This window comes from Chiloscyllium punctatum, chromosome 26, assembly GCF_047496795.1.
Source record: "Chiloscyllium punctatum isolate Juve2018m chromosome 26, sChiPun1.3, whole genome shotgun sequence".
Classification (NCBI taxonomy): Eukaryota; Metazoa; Chordata; class Chondrichthyes; order Orectolobiformes; family Hemiscylliidae; genus Chiloscyllium; species Chiloscyllium punctatum.
The window spans coordinates 2,451,167-2,467,287 of NC_092764.1; the positions used below are offsets into that span (position 1 = coordinate 2,451,167).

The 16,121-nt window shown below is 41.7% G+C and overlaps 1 protein-coding gene across 4 annotated transcripts in view; it reads right to left on the reverse strand.

Moving 5' to 3' along the window:
* Window positions 1-732: 732 nt before the first annotated feature.
* The window catches only part of fbxo31 (F-box protein 31), a 68,310-nt gene continuing 52,921 nt past the window's right edge, over window positions 733-16,121 (reverse strand). For all 4 annotated transcript variants that reach the window (XM_072595754.1, XM_072595756.1, XM_072595755.1 and 1 more), the window contains 2 exons: window positions 2,737-3,134; window positions 733-1,687 (listed from right to left, as the gene is read on the reverse strand). In XM_072595754.1, the coding sequence (XP_072451855.1) occupies window positions 1,465-1,687; window positions 2,737-3,134 (621 nt within the window). In that variant the 3' untranslated portion in view covers window positions 733-1,464. The remainder of the gene's footprint in view (window positions 1,688-2,736; window positions 3,135-16,121) is intronic.

The following is a 16,121-nucleotide window of genomic DNA, read 5'->3' on the forward strand; positions in this document are numbered from 1 at the left end:
GTCACGCTTTCAAGTTGAGAGGTGGAAAGTTGAAGGGGGATACATGCGGCAAGTACTTCACACAGAGGGTGGTGGGCATTTGGAACGCGTTGCCAGCAGAGGTGGTAGAGGCAGGCATGGTAGATTCATTTAAGTTGCATCGGGACAGATGTATGAGTAGGTTGGGAGCAGAGAGATACAGATGCTTAGGAATTGACCAACAGGTTTAGACAGTACATTTGGATCAGCTCAGGCTTGGAGGGCTGAAGGGCCTGTTCCTGGGCTGTAGATTTTCTTTGTTCTCTTTCTTTGAGGAGGCATACATTTTAAGGTAACTGAGGAAAGTTTAGAGGAGATATCAGCAGTAGGTTCTTTCCTCAGTGGTGGGTCTGTGGAATGCACTGCCAGCAGTGGTAGTAGAGTCGGAAATATTAAGGACATTTAAGCAACTCCTGGATAGGCACATGGAAGTTGGACAATGAAAGGTATGTAGGTTAGTCTGATCTTAAAGTAGGATAAAAGGCCGGCACAAAATCAAGGGATGAAGGGTCTGTACTGTCCTATGTTCTAAAGTAGAGTTGATGAAACACTTGCAGATTGTGGATAGGCTCTGGGGAGTCAGATAAAATTACTCATTGCGTACCCAGCCTCTGATCCATAGGCTTGCAGATTCCTGGAAATTTCAGTAAATATGGGATTATATTTCTGCGATTCCAGTTTGTCCTCAATGTAGGCAGGAAACAACACACAGCACAACTTCCAAAAGTTTCTTTTAATTAGGTCTTAGATAAAACTGAATAATTTCCAAACATTAAAGCATTAAACTGAATTCTTTATAAATTTTAACATAAATTAAAGTCTTTTAAGCATAACTGTATAAACCAAAATTTAAATAACACTTTAATTCCTGATTTAGCATCACTATGTCTTAATTTTCAGGTTTCAAGAATGTGATGAGGTGTATGAAACACTCAGTTCATGTATAATCTTGTTTGTGTCATTAAAAATAAAAATCATCACTTCCTTGACATTCTCTCTCCAAACACAGTCAAAGTAAATGTGTCTAACTATTTGTAACAAAATTAAAAGAGAAAGTCCCTCAGAACCCCTCAATGAACCATCAACGTTTGCTCAGAGTACAGCAAAGCTTCATTCAAATCAACATTCATCCCATCTTTCATGCTAATGCACAAGTGAGCACTGGTGTTCTCCACACTCCCATCTACATTGCTTTCTCTGCTCAGTCCACGAAGGCAGCTCTGAAAACTTTTTACGAAACCATTGCAGCAATTTTACCTTCGGGTAGTAGCTCAGGTGAGATAGGGTGGGGGTTAAGGTGAGGAGCACGCGATATGTGGTTCTGGCAACTTCAAACACCAGGCTTTCTTTCCAAAGTGCATGCTTTAGTGTACATGGGGAGGGACTGCTTCACAAGCTGTGATTTCTCAGAGCTGCAACACATCGTTCCCCGAGAATGGACATTAGTCAGGACGTCCATGATTGCATACTTTTGAGCATCAATTCGAAAGCTTCTCTGAAAGGAGCTTGTGCGCTTCTCAGCGAGTCTTCAATCCTGCTGTACAAGCTGAAGGATTTCAGATCCAGCCAGATGAAGCCAAAACATTGCTCATCAAATAGGACAAAAAGCCCAGGTGTCCTTTCGGGGCTGGTGAATCCATGGCCTGCGATCAGGCCTGTGCCATAAAAACTAATATGAAGCAGAGAGACAATATTCAGAATCACTAAACAAAATTGTGAAAAGATTCTGCCAGACAAACCCACCTGGTTTACTAATGTCACATAGGGAAATCTGCCATCCTTACCTGGTCTAGCTTACATGTGACATCAGACCATGACAATACTGTTGACTCTTAGCTGCCCTCTGGCCAATTAGGAATGAGCAATAAATGCTAGTCTAACTAGTGACACCCTCGTCCCATGAACGAATATTAAGCAAGTGTACAGGTGTTTAATTAGGCCACATTTAAAATATTGCAAAGAGTTCTAGTCGCCACACTACCAGAAGGATATGGAGTCTTTAAAGGGGCCACAGGAAAGGTTTATTAGAATGAAGTCTAGTTTGGAGGATATTAGCTATGAGGAGAGATTAATCAAACTTGGTTTGTTTTTCATTCTAACATCAGAAGCTAAGGAATGACCTGATAAAAGTTGACAGATTTATGAGATACATGGATAGAATGGACAATTGGGAGTCTTTTCCCAGGTGGAAATCTCAACAATCTAAAGTTAAAGGCAAGAGGGACAGGTTTAAAGGAGATGCTAGAAGGTTTTGTTTTACATTGAGTGTGCTATGTGCCCTGGAATGTACCACCTTAGAGGTGTAGATGGAGGTGGATACAATGGCAATGTTTAAGAGACATCTTGACAGATAAGTGAATAGACAGGGAATAGTAGGATAGGGACCATGAGGAGGCAAAAGGCTTTTAAGTTTAGAAGGGAGTCATGCATGAGTGTAGGTTGGGGGGCTGAAGGTCCTCTTGTGCTGTACTGTTCTTTGTTCAAATTGATCAAACAGCATATTTCAAAGTGTAAAGCGGACAACCTTACACTGAAATGCATGTGTCACAGTTTTGCCCATTCACAATCTATTGTCTGCCTGCCTATTTGGCCAGATTGTCCAAATTCCCCTTTATCCTAGGATATCCCAGTGCGTAATTTTCCCCAATATCAAAATGTTACCTTTGACCTCTTGAAAGGTTTGTTGGTATTTAGCCCATGCACTCTGCAGTTCCTTACCAGGCCCTACATGTTCTTGGATACACTTCATTTCGAGCCATCACTCCCACAGGTAGCACAAAGGGTTGCCCAGGCACTGACGGTGCTGGTGACCCTCCTGCAGTTGCTCCCTCTGATTCCCCTGTCTCAAGCATTGTGCTCATCCCAGCAGCTTTCGTTTCTTGGTCTTCTGGTTCTTGGACACCATTACATGTAGGCTGCAAGCTGCTTGGATTGTGTTGAGTGTTGTCATGCCAGTGCTCCTGATTCTGTTGGTCACACTGCACTTGTTGGTGAACTTCCAGCACAATTTGAGACAGCTTGTCGAAACTTCGAAGATGTTCGACGTCAGGAAATAGGATAGGCCGAGTGACATCAATGTGCAAAGTCAGCTGACCAGCAGGTACATTCGGGTCTCCCTGTACTCAATGTTCAAAATAAATAAAAGGTTAGTTTTCATCATTCTGTTGCACCGATAGGTCACTGCTTTATTCAGTACCATTCTGGGGTACTAAAATTGTGCCTTGAAACATTTTCATTTCAATTTCACTGCAAATTTACTGATGAGGCGATGGCCTACAGGTATTAACACTGGGCTATTAATCCAGAAACCAGTTTGTCCAAATTCTCCTTTATTCTAGCATATCCCAGTACACACTTGCCCCAGTCTCAAGATAGCTATGACCTCTTGAAAGACTTGTTAGTACTGAGCCCCAGACACTCTATAGGTTCATACCAGCTTTCTGGGACCTAGGTTTCAAATCCCACTCGAGCAGATGATAGAATTTGAATTCAATAAAAAAATCAGGAAAAAAAATGGCTTTTTAATATTACATAGACCATTACAGCACAGTACAGGCCCTTTGGCCTTCAATGTTGCGCTGACCTGTGAAACCAATCTGAAGCCCAACTAACCTACACTATTCCATTTTCACCCATATATTTATCCAATGACCATTTAATGCCCTTAAAGTTGGCAAGTCTACTACTGTTCCTACTCTGAGTAAAGAACCTACATCTGACCTCTGTCCTATATCTATAACCCTTCAATTTAAAGCTATTTCTCCTCATGCAAGCCATCACCATCTGAGGAAACAGGCTCTCACTGTCTACCCTATCTAATCCTAATTATTTTATATGTCTAATATGTCTCAATTATGTCACCTCTCAACCTCCTTCTCCTCTGCACCCTTTCCAATGCTTCCACATCCTTCCTACAATGCGGTAACCAGAACTGCACGCAACATTCCAAGTATGGCCGCACCAGAGTTTTGTACAGCTGCAAGATGGCTCCGAAACTCAATTCATCTACCAATAAAACTTACCAACCCTATGTCTTCTAAACAATCCTAACAACCTGGGTGTCAACTTTCAGGGATGTATGTACATGGACACCAAGATCGCTGCTTTTGCCAGAAACGTCGATTTTCCTGCTCCTCGGATGCTGCCTGCCCTACCTCTCTTCTCAAATGCCTTATTAAAACCCATGTTAACAAAATACACTGCCTTTCCATCATCAATCATTCTTGTCACCTCCTCAAAAAAAAAACTGAATCAAATTGGTGAGACATGACCTTCCCCTCATAAACCCATGCTGCCTATGACTAACATGGCCCCAGCCACTTGCCTCCCACAGTTTCCTGGGATAGATTCCCTCAGGCACTGGGGACTTGTCTACCTTAATACATTTCAAGACACCCAACACTTTCTCCTTCATTTTGTTGGCCTGCCCAAGAGTATTCACACACCTTTCCCTAACCTCAACATCCCTCAATATCCTACTTATATAAAATACTCATTAAAGGATTTCACCCATTTCATGTGGCTCCACATATAACCTTTATTCTTGAGTGGACCTACTCTTTCCATAGCTACCTTTTGCTCCTAACATGCATATAAAAATGCTTTTGGATTCTCCTTAACCTTACTGGCCAAGGGCGTTTCATTGCCCCTTTTAGCCCTCATAACTCCAAATTTGAGCTCATTCCTACTTTCTCTATATTCTGCAAGGACTTTGTCTGTTTTTAGTTGCCTAGACCGGAGGTAGTCTTCCTTTTTTTTTAAATAAGCTGTTAATTTCCTGTCAGACAAGGTTCTCAGATTTCATCATTCCTGTCCTTCATTTTCAGAGGAACATGCCTGTCCTGAATGCCAATCCACGGATTCTTAGAAGACTTCCACATGTCAGATGTGGATTTACCTTCAAATAGCCATGCCTAATCCACATTAACCAATGCTTGTCTAATTCGGTTGTAGTTGGCCTTCACCCAATTTAACACTTTCGTCCAAAGTCCATTCCTGTCCTGTTCCATAAGTATCCAAAAAGTTATGAAGTTATGGTCACTAATCCCAAATTCCTTCCCCACTGAAACTCTGATCACCTGGCCAGGCTCATTTCCTAAAACCAGGTCCAGCATGGTCCCATCCCTCTTTGGACAATCCATGTACTGTTTCAAAAAATGCTTCTGGGCACACCGAACAAACTGGTCCCTCAGCACTAAGAGAGTCCCAGTCGATAGGAGGGAAATTAAAATCACTCACCACAATAACCGTGTTATTTTCACATCTTTCCTCAATCTGACGACATACCTCTTCTTCTATCTCCCATGGCAGCTGGTCGGTCTGTAGTACTATCCCAGCATTGTGACTGCACCCTTTCTATTCCTGAACTCTACTCATAATGCCTCGATGCAAGATTCCTCCAGGGTGCCCTCCCTCAACACAGGTATGATATGGTCCTTAATCAGTAACGAAACTCCAGATCTCTTTTGCTGCCGCTTCAGTTTTGTTTGAAACTTCAATATCCCAAAGCATTAAACTGCTAACCTTGTCCCTCTTTCAACCATGTCTCTGTTATAGCAATACTATAATTGCATGCATTAATCCAGGCTCTAAATTCATCTGTCTTACTTCTTGCATTCAAGCAAATACAGTCCAAGCCTCCAGTTCAGTTGAGCTCTGCAACCTCTCCCTGACTGCTCTTCCTCTTAGCTATATTTGTCTTGGTCACAAGCTCTTCCAGTCTCGTTAACAAACGTGATTGCCCATGGAGGAGGTTCTGTTTCACTGGTCATGGGTTCTGTGAATTCTTGTATGACTGATGAGCCTGATCTTAGAGTTACGTCTCTGACCACTCATTTGGCAGATGCTCCCAGGAGGTGGAAGTAGTCTATTCCCTTGAGATCACTGGCATGATTTTCTCCAGTTCCTTTCCATATTTTCTCTTACTAACATGAGCACTCGAAAAATTGTGTTCCTTCATACAGGAGATCCCCCCCCCAAGTCGGTTTCTTCTGAATGAAAATCTCCCACGTATTTATGTTTATGTTGACTTTCTTGAGGGAATCCTTCTGTGAGTCTTTGAAATGCTTCTCTTGTCCTCTTCTCATTCAAGTGGCCTTGTTAAGTGGAGTGAAAATGATTTGCTTTGTCAGTCAGAACTCAGGCACTCAATGTAAGTTGGCTTCTGATGATTATAGTTCGTGTTATTTGCTTCTTCAATGATGCTGATGGGGAGAATGCATTTTAAATAGTTTTGAAGGTACTTCTCCAGAGCCTTGAGGTGGTATCTATATGTAGTTCAAATTTTGGAGCCATATAAAAGAGTCTGAAGGATGACTGCCTTATACACAAGGATCTTGGTATCAACACTGATGGCACTATTCTCTCTTCATATGCACATAAAAAGACTCCAGTTGTTGGTTTCTCTTGCCTACTTACTTTCAAAGCAATTTCTTTATTAGCTTTTTAGTTATCTGCTACTGGCTCCCAAAAGATTTCCAATTCTCTGCCATACACTAGTTGTTGCCTCTCTGTAAGTCTTTCTTTTAATTGGATACTCTTCAAGTACTTTTCCTGACCACAGATGGTCCATCCTTCTCATCGAGTCCTGCTTTTTGATCAGAATACATTTTTGCTGAGCATTATGAAATACTTTCTTACCCTTATGTATCTGGTGCTTGTCATCCGTTAGTCTATCTTCCCAGAAAGCTTTAGACCGCTCATTCGTCATACCTCTGTATTTGCCTTTATTTAAGTTGAGGATACAGATTTGAGATTCATGTTGCCCTCCTTCAAACTGAATAAGAAATTCTATCCTGTTGTGATCGCTACCCCAGAGGATCTTTCACTCTTTTTAATTGTTCCTCATTAGATATTCACAGGCTTAAAATTGCCTGTTAGTGGGTAAAGTTGTACAACGTACTGCTCTAAGAAACAATCCCTAATGATTATACTAATTTGTCTTCCATTGTACCCTTGCCCATCTGATTCATCCAGATTTGTCAACATGCAGATAAAAATAAGCTAGGACAACTGTAGTGGTCTTTTCAGCTCCATCATTTCCTGATTTATACAGTGAGGCAATTGCTGGAGGATTGCTGAATGTTTTTAAGCAACCTGCTTTGCTATTGATCACCGTCACTTTACGTAATGTTGAAGAATACGTTTTGACATTCCTTTTTAAGTGTTTCTCCATACTGCCCTTTTTACAGCTCTTGCCATTGCAAATCATGGATGTAGGTTTGCTCAAAACTCAAATCTTGCTAATTGCAAATCATCTCAATTTGGAGTTTTCTGCATCGTTCCAAGCTCTAAAATCTGTCTTTTTCTTTCACTGTGTGCTTTATCTTTTAGTTTTGTGTGATCTCTTGACTCTTCATTCATCTACAGCAGTTTTATTTCCCCGTTAAGTGGATTTCTAGACCATAAAACAGAGGAGCATAAACTAGACCATTCGGCCCATCGAATCTACTCCACCATGCAATCTCAGCCGATAGGCCTCCCAACCACCCCCCCCCCCCCCCCCCCCCCACCACCACCCAATCCCCCTGACAACCAAGAACCCATCTTTCCCAGCCCCAAATATACTCAGTGTTCCGGCCTCCACAGCCCTCCATGACAATAAACTCCACAGACCCACGATTCTCTGGCTGAAGAAGTTTCTCCATATCTTTGTCCGAAAGGATCTTCTGTTTAGTCTAAGGCTATGCCCTTGGGCCCTAGTCTCTCCAATCTATGGAAATGTTTTCCCTTTGTCCAAGTTGTTCAGTATCGAGAAGTTTCAATTAGATCCTCCCTCATCCTTGTAAACTCCATTGAGTATAGCTCCAGAGTCCTCAAATGTTCCTCATATGTTCCTCATATGTTAAGCCTTTAATTCCTGGGATCATTCTTGTGAACCTCCTCTGGATCCGCTCCAGGGCCAGTATAGCCTACCTGAAGTATGAGGCCCAAAATTGCTCACAATACTCTAAATGTGGTCTGACCAGAGCTTTGTAAAGCCTCAGAAGTACAGTTTTGAAGTTGGAGGCAGGTACTGCACCTTTGAGAGAGTGAATGGTATTCTGCACCTGTGTTAGGTGACTAGATAGCAGTCTTGGAGCGTACTGGAAAATTGAAAATATGTAACATTTGGCTGTGAAATGGATACCCAAGTTGGTTGCTGTTTTGACCACAATTCAAATTTAACCAGTCAGTTTAAAATATGCCCCAGGATACTAAAACCCAATCGGGTTTGAATTTATTGTTTTGCCAACATCTAACCAATGAGACTATGCAATGTTGGGGATATAAAAAAAAGGAGGCACTAAAAATCGGACAGAGCAACTGCCATCAACACAGATCCAAGAAATTAGGAAACATTCTTCATCAAAAGGTACCTTTTCATATGAAATCTATTCGCAGTAAAAAGAAAGACGACGACCCAAGGAGATCAGCATACAGGAAGAAAATAAGAACCAAAGATGACAGCCACTTTATGGTTTTGAAATTAAGTTGATGTAATTTTAATGAGTGTTTCACTGTTATAAAGTTGGAGGCAGATAATAACCAGTTAAGAGAATGGGGGGTTTAGTGTTGTGAATAGTTGTTGTTTAATGTTCTCTTTTAGAGTAAAAAATATAAATTGATGTTACTTTTCTTTAAATTGTAGAATTTGGAAGTTCTCTGTCACTCATACTTGAGAGGCGAGGTGAGCTTTTCTGGGTGGCTGGTTTAATTAACAAAAAGGTTCACAGCCGACTCATAACAGTACATCCCTGCATTTATATTCTAGTTGTCTCGAAATAAATGCCAACATTGTATTTGCTTCCTAACTACTGACTCAACCTGCAAGTTTACCTTGGGAAAATCCTGGACGAGAACTCCCAAATCCCTGTGCACTTCAGATTTCTGAATGTTTTCCCCAGTTAGAAAACAGTCTATGCCTTCATTCTTGTTACTAAAGTGCATGATCTCACACTTTCTCACATTGTATTTCATCTGCCACTTCTTTACCCACTCTCCTAAGCTGACTAAATCTTTCTGTAGCTTCTCTGCCTCCTCAATGCTACCTGCCTCTCTAGCTATCTTTGTATCATCTGCAAACCTAGCCAGAATGTCCTCAGTTCCTTCATCTCCATCATTAACGTACAAAGTGATAAGTTGAGGCCCCAACACTGACCCTTGTGGAAGACCACCAGTCACCAGCTGCCATTCTGAGAAGGACCCTTTTGTTCCCACTCTCTGCTTTCTGCCAGACAGCCGATCTTCCATCCATGCTAGTACCTTGCCTCTAACCCCATGCCCGATTTTAGAAAGGACATAAAAACTTCTTCAGCCAAAGATGGTTAATTGATGGAATTTATTGCCACAGAAGGTTGTGGAGGCCAGATCATTGAATAGATTTAAGAATGAAATAGATAGGTTCTTGAGTATCAAGGGTATTAAAGGTTATGGGGTGAAAGCAGGAGAATGGGGTTGAGAAACCTATTAGCCATGATTGAATGGCAGAGCAGGTTCAAACCTGCTTGTTATCTCCTCAAAGAATTCTAACAGAACGTCAGGCATGACCTCCCCCCTTGATGAAACCATGCTGACTTCCTATGTTACCATGCACTTCCAAGGATTCAGAAACCTCATCCTTCACAATGGACTCCAAAATTTTACCAATGACCGAGGTCAGGTCAATCAGCCTGTAATTTCCAGTCATTTGCCATACTCCTTTTTAAAAAAAAGGGGAGGGGGTGAGGAGAGAATGGGTAGGAGATACATTAGCAATTGTCCACTCTCTTGGAGCCCCTGACTCCAGTGGTTCCTGAAAAATGGCCACTAATGCCTCCACTATATCTTCAGCTATCTCCTTCAGAACTCTCGGGTGTAGTTCATCTGGTCCAGATGATTTTTCTACCACTCGGTAAGGACCACCATAATCACCTATACCCTCGACTCTTGAATTTTTGGGATATTACTTGTGTCTTCACAGTGAAGACTTACACACAGTACTTATTCAGTTCCTCAGCCATTTCTTTGTTCCCCACTACTACTTCTCCAGCGGTCCAATGTCCACTTCTGCCTTTCCTTTGCTCTATATATAACCTGAAGCAATTCTTTAATTTTCTTATATTACTGGCTAGCTTGCCCTCATATTTAATCTTCTCCATCCTTGCTTCTTTTGTGGCCTTCTGTTAGTCTTTGTAGGCTTCCCAATTGTCTGGCCTCCACTGCGTTTTGCCACATTACACACACTCTCTTTTGCTTTTATGCTGTCCCTGACTTTCCTTGTCAGCCATTCTGCCTCATTCTCTCTTTAGTATGCTTCTTTTTCCTAGGGATGAATTTTTGCTTTGCCTCCTAAATTACTCCCAGAAACTCCTGCATTGTTGTTCCACTGTCTTTCCTGCAAGGTTCACCTCACAGTCAATTCTGGTCAGTTCCTCCCTCAGGCCTCTGTAGTTGCCTTTGTTTAACTGTAATACTGTTACATCTGATTCCCTCTCAAATTGTAGAGTAAATCCTATCATATTATGGTCACTACCTCCTAAGGGTTCCTTCACCTTAAGCTCCCTTATCAAGTCTGCCTCATTGCACAACATCAAATCCAGAATTTCCTGTTCTCTAGTAGGCTCCACCACATCTCCAGTTCAACAGGGAATATAAATTGGGATTATATCACATCAAATTACGTAATTAGCATCTTCCACTGATCTGTAATTCTACATTAATAGATCTGCCCAATTTACGTTCGATAGTTTGTATCCTCCCATTCCAGTTAACCTCACCTAAGTAATTATACCATGTGCTCAATTGAGCCATATACTTTAATCTCTGTTCTGTCTGATTGCTTTACTCACACATTTCCCATTTCTCTTCCCTAATTATCAAATTTACATCTTTTTGTTTTCCATTTAGCCATATGCCTAAAGCTCTGACTGTTGCTCTATTCTTCCCTTTTGTCCATTTGGATTATTTATATTATTTTTTCACTTGTACTCTCCTCTCAGAAACAATGCTTATGTGCTGGTATCAACCTATTGAAACACAATGATTAAATCCTTCTTCTCTAACTCTCTCCAATACCCTTTCAAGCCAGCACAAGATGGACCTGAAAGGCAACATTCTTTGTATGACTCTATAAACATCACATTATATATTCCCCCTCTCCTCCTAACTGCTTTTGCTCAATGATTTTCTAGCTGTCCTTCCAACAGTGTCCTTAAAATACTAAGTCTCTGGATCAGTTTCTCTGGATCCTTGATCTTATCTTATTCTGCACTACATCTGTCACATCATCTGTGTTATAACCTAATATTTTGAATATGCATCTATGAGTTGCGACTAGATTCCTCTTTCTATCACTAATTCTTTTTATATCCACTCTGTCCAAGCCACTTAGTTACCAACGTCCAACTTTAAGTATCAACCAGCTCTCCCTTACCTCCACTTTTAATAACTGCCCTTCAAGAAGACTCTCAAAACTCCCTCCAATCCGGCAATTCCCTTGCTTTGTCATTCCATGATAATACCTGATCCATGACTGTAACACAAAGAGCAACTACATTTCTCTCTCCTTTTCCAAAACCCTTCACTGCACTGCAATCATCCTGGAAAAGTAACTGCATAGTTTCAAAACCCAGTAGTTCCTTATTTAAGGTGAATGTGGAGGAAACAAATGAGAGGAGTTTATGGAGCTTTTTATGTAAACTGAGATCATCCATTCACTGCTCCTATCCCCTATCAAAATTCACACCCCACTTTCACATCTAAATATCCCCAATTAGGTTTCTGCCTGCCACAGCAATGAAGCAGTCTCAAAGCCTTCAAGGACATCTCTTACCATTGGAAGAGCTGTGATCTCTACTATCTCAGCCATGCAATGGCACAGTCGACCACATCAACTGTTGAAATCGAGCATCTCCAATAAATTGACTAGGAATAGGCATAGGGTAGTTTGAGAGTAAATACAAACCGCAAATGTGAAACTCCTCGTGCTGTGAAACAATAAAGACTAAAGATTGCTGGAATTACTGCCTCCAGAGATGCCAACAGCTTAGAACTTGGGTCATTTCCAACCACACACACCATTCAATCATGGGATAAGAACATCACTGGCTCAGCCAACAATTATTGCCCATCCCTAATCACCAACCCATTAACGTAGGTCTGGACTCAAATCGGCCAGACCAGGTAAGGGTGACAGTTTCCTTTCCTAATGGGCATTCGTGAACCAGGTGGGTTTTTCCAACAATCAATAATGGATTGAGTGTCATCATTAGACTCATTAGTTAGATTCTTTTGTTGAATTCAAATGCCACCATCTGCTGTGACTAGATTGGAGTGCGGATCCCCAGAAAATTATCTGGGTCTCTAGATTAACAATCCAGCGACAATACCACTAGGCCATAAACCATTTTTGGAAAAATTTACCTACTTCGTTTGGAAAATATGACCTTCACGTGACCGCAGGCCCACAGGTGTACTTTACTTTTAACTACTCTCTGAAATGGCCTTACCACTCAATTATGAAGGGATAGTAAAAACTGACATAGATAATGAGAGCTACTTTAATTAGATAAAAAGGAAAGAGGTCAAAGTGAACATAGGCCTCTTACAACATGAATCTAAGGAGATGATTAGAGGGATCAAAGAAATGGCAGGAGTTATAGATATTTTGCATTCGTCTTCACGGTGAAAGACACTTTAGAAGGGGATTGTATTAATACTAAAGGATACAAGGGAGGAATTAAGTGACATGGAAATTGTTGTAGCAAGTTTTGAGAAGATTTGTAGCTCAGATTGAGGTTCTGGTTGTAGGTTTGCTTGCTGAGCTAGAGGTTCATTTCCAGACATTTCGTCACCATACTAGACAACATCTTCAGTGGGCCTGCGGGCGAAGCACTGCTGATGATTTCTGCTTTCTATTTATATGTTTGGGTTGCTGTGGGTTGGTGATTTCATTTCCTGTTTTTTTTCTCAGGAGGTAGTAGATGGGGTCAAACTCGATGTGTTTGTTGATAGAGTTCCGGTTGGAATGCCACGCTTCTAGGTTGTTGTATTCGACAATTAATGGGGCTAAAGGCAGCCAAGACCCTGACCTTGATAGCTTATATATTAGGATCCTAAAATAATTAGTTTTTTTATTTCATTTGTGGGGTGTGGGTGTCGCTGGCTGGCCAACATTTATTGCACCTAGGCAAAAGTGAGGACTACAGATGCTGGAAACTAGAGTTTTGATCAGACTGGTGCTGGAAAAGCACAGGTCAGGCAGCATTCGAGGAGCAGGAAAATCGACGTATCGGACAAAAGCCCTTCATCATTTATTGCACCTTGCTAGTTGCCCTCAAGAAGGTGGTGAGCTGCATCTTTGAACTGCTGCAGTCTACATGCTGTGAGCTGACCCACAATGCCATTAGGGCTGGAATTCCAGGATTTTGACCCAGCAACTGTGAAGGATAGCAATAAATTTCCAAGTCAGGATGGTGAATAACTTTGAGGGAACACCACCATCTTCAAGTTTCCCATGTATCTGCTGACCTTGTCCTTCTGGATGGAACTGGCTGAAAGTTTGAAAGGTGCTGAGAACCTTTGGTGAATTCCTGCAGTGCATCTTGTAGACCGTATATACTGCTACGACTGAGCGTCAGTGGTGGAGGGAATGCCAATCAAGCAGGCTGCTTTGTCCTGGGTGGTATCAAGCTCCTAGAGTGTTATTGCAGCTGCACTCATCCAGGCAAGTGCAGGGTATTCAATCACACTCTTTACTTATGCCTTGTAGATAGTGGACAGGCTTTGGGTAGTCAGGAGGGGAGTTACTCACCCAGTATTCCTAACCTCTGATCTGCTCTTGTAGCCACTGTTTAGGTGGTCAGTCCAGTTGAATTCCTGGTCAGTGGTAACCCTCAGGATGTTGGTAATGGAAGATGGCAACACCACTGAATGTCATGGGGAAGTGGTCATGAGTGGGGGATATGCCAGACCATGACGTTACAGATCATCTTGGAGTACAAGTCTGCTGTTGATGGCCCACAGAACCTCATGGATACCCAGTCTTGAGATGCTAGACCTGTCTCCACAAGGACTGTGTGGCGATCACTCTTACCAATACTGTCACAGACAGATGGATCTGCAACTGACAGATTAGTAAGGATGAGGTAAAGTTTGTTTTGCCCTCTTGTTGGTTCCCTATCCACCTACCGCAGACCAAATCTAGCAGCTATGTCAATCAGCTCAAAAGCTGCAGAGATCGTGGATTGCAATGGTTATAATTTTTAAAAATTCCTCGATTCTGGAGAAGTACTGGAGGAATGGAAAACTTCTAACGTAACACCCCTATTCAAGAAGGGAGGCAGACAAAAAGCAGGTAACTAGAGGCTGATTATCCCAACATCTATTGTTAGAAAAGTATTGGAATCAATTAAGTAATGGCAGCACATTTGAAAATCATAATCTAATCAAGCAATCAGCATAACTTCATGAAATGGGAAATGGTCACTAACTAATTTATTAAGAGTTTTTCTAGGAACTCTTAACCAGAGCGGATACAGGGGAACTAGATGTGTTATATTTAGACTTCCATAAGGCATTCAAGGTCTCACAAAAGGTTAAGTTGTGGTTTTGAAGGCAGCATATTGTTTTGGATAGAGAACTGGCTAATGGGGAGGAAACAGCAAGTGGATTAATGAGATGTTTTTCAGGTTGGCAACCTGTTACCAACACAAAAATGGGGTACTGTAGCTAAATTTGCAGACAACACAAAAATAGGGGAAAAGCAAGTTGCAAGAAGGGTACAAATAGTTTACAAAAGAAGCATAGATAGATAAGTGAGTTGGCAAATAGCACATAACATGGAAAATTTTAAACTGTTCATTTGAAAAGGAGATCAAAAGAACAGTATTCAATGGAGAAAAACTCCAGAAATCTGCATTCAAAGGGACTTGGAGTCCTTGTACACAAAAGTGAGCTAGAGCACAGATGGAGCACATAATCAGGAAGGCAAATGGAATGTTGGCCCTATTTCAAGGGGGTTGGAGTATAAGAAAAGGGAAGCCTTACTGCAACTGTACAAGGTGCTGGTGAGACCACATATGGAGTACAGAAAGCAGTTTTGGTCCTCTTATTAAAGGAAATCCAGTATTTCACTGAAGGCAGTTCAGAGAAGGTTCACTAGGATGATTCTTTGGTATGAAGGGATTGTCTTATGAGCAAAGGCTAACAGGTTGGGACTCTACTCACTATAGTTTAAAAAACTGAAAGGTGATCTCATTGAAATATATGGGATTCTTAAGGGGCTTGGCAAGGTAAATACTGTGAGGATGTTTCCTATCGTGGAAGAGTCTATGACCAGAGGGCACAGGCTTAGAATAAAAGGACACCAATTTTAGACTGAGATGAGGAGGATTCCCCCCCCCACTGTACTGTGGCTGTACAGGACATTGGTTAGGCCACTGTTGGAATATTGTGTGCAATTCTGGTCTCCTTCCTATCAGGAAGGTGTTGTGAAACTTGAAAGGGTTCAGAAAAGATTTACAAGGATGTTGCCAGGGTTGGAGGATTTGAGCTATAGGGAGAGGCTGAATAGGTTGGGGCTGTTTTCCCTGGAGCGTCGGAAACTGAGGGGTGACCTTTTACGGGTTTACAAAATTATGAGGGGCATGGATAGGCAAAGTCTTTTCCCTGGGGTCAGAGTCCAGAACTAGAAGGCATAGGTTTAGGGTGTGAGGGAAAATATATAAAACAGACCTAAGGGGCAACTTTTTCACACAGAGGGTGGTATGTATATGGAATGAGCTGCCAGAGGAAGTGGAGGAGGCTGGTACAATTGCAACATTTAAGAGGCATTTGGATGGGTATATGAATAGGAATGGTTTGGAGGGATATGGGCCAGGTGCTGGCAAGTGGGACTAGATTGATTGGGTTGGGATTTCGGGTCAGCATGAACGGGTTGGACCGAAGGGTCTGTTTCCATGCTGTACATCTCTATGATTCTATAATACCAACCAAACTAATCTCCAAACTCTAAGACCTAGGTCTCTGCTCTGCGACAATCCTCAAGAATGCATACTTAGTTCCTGACTCTAGTCCCTGCATACTCATGACTATGTGGCTAAATTTCATCAGACCTACAACTACACATTCACAGATGACACACA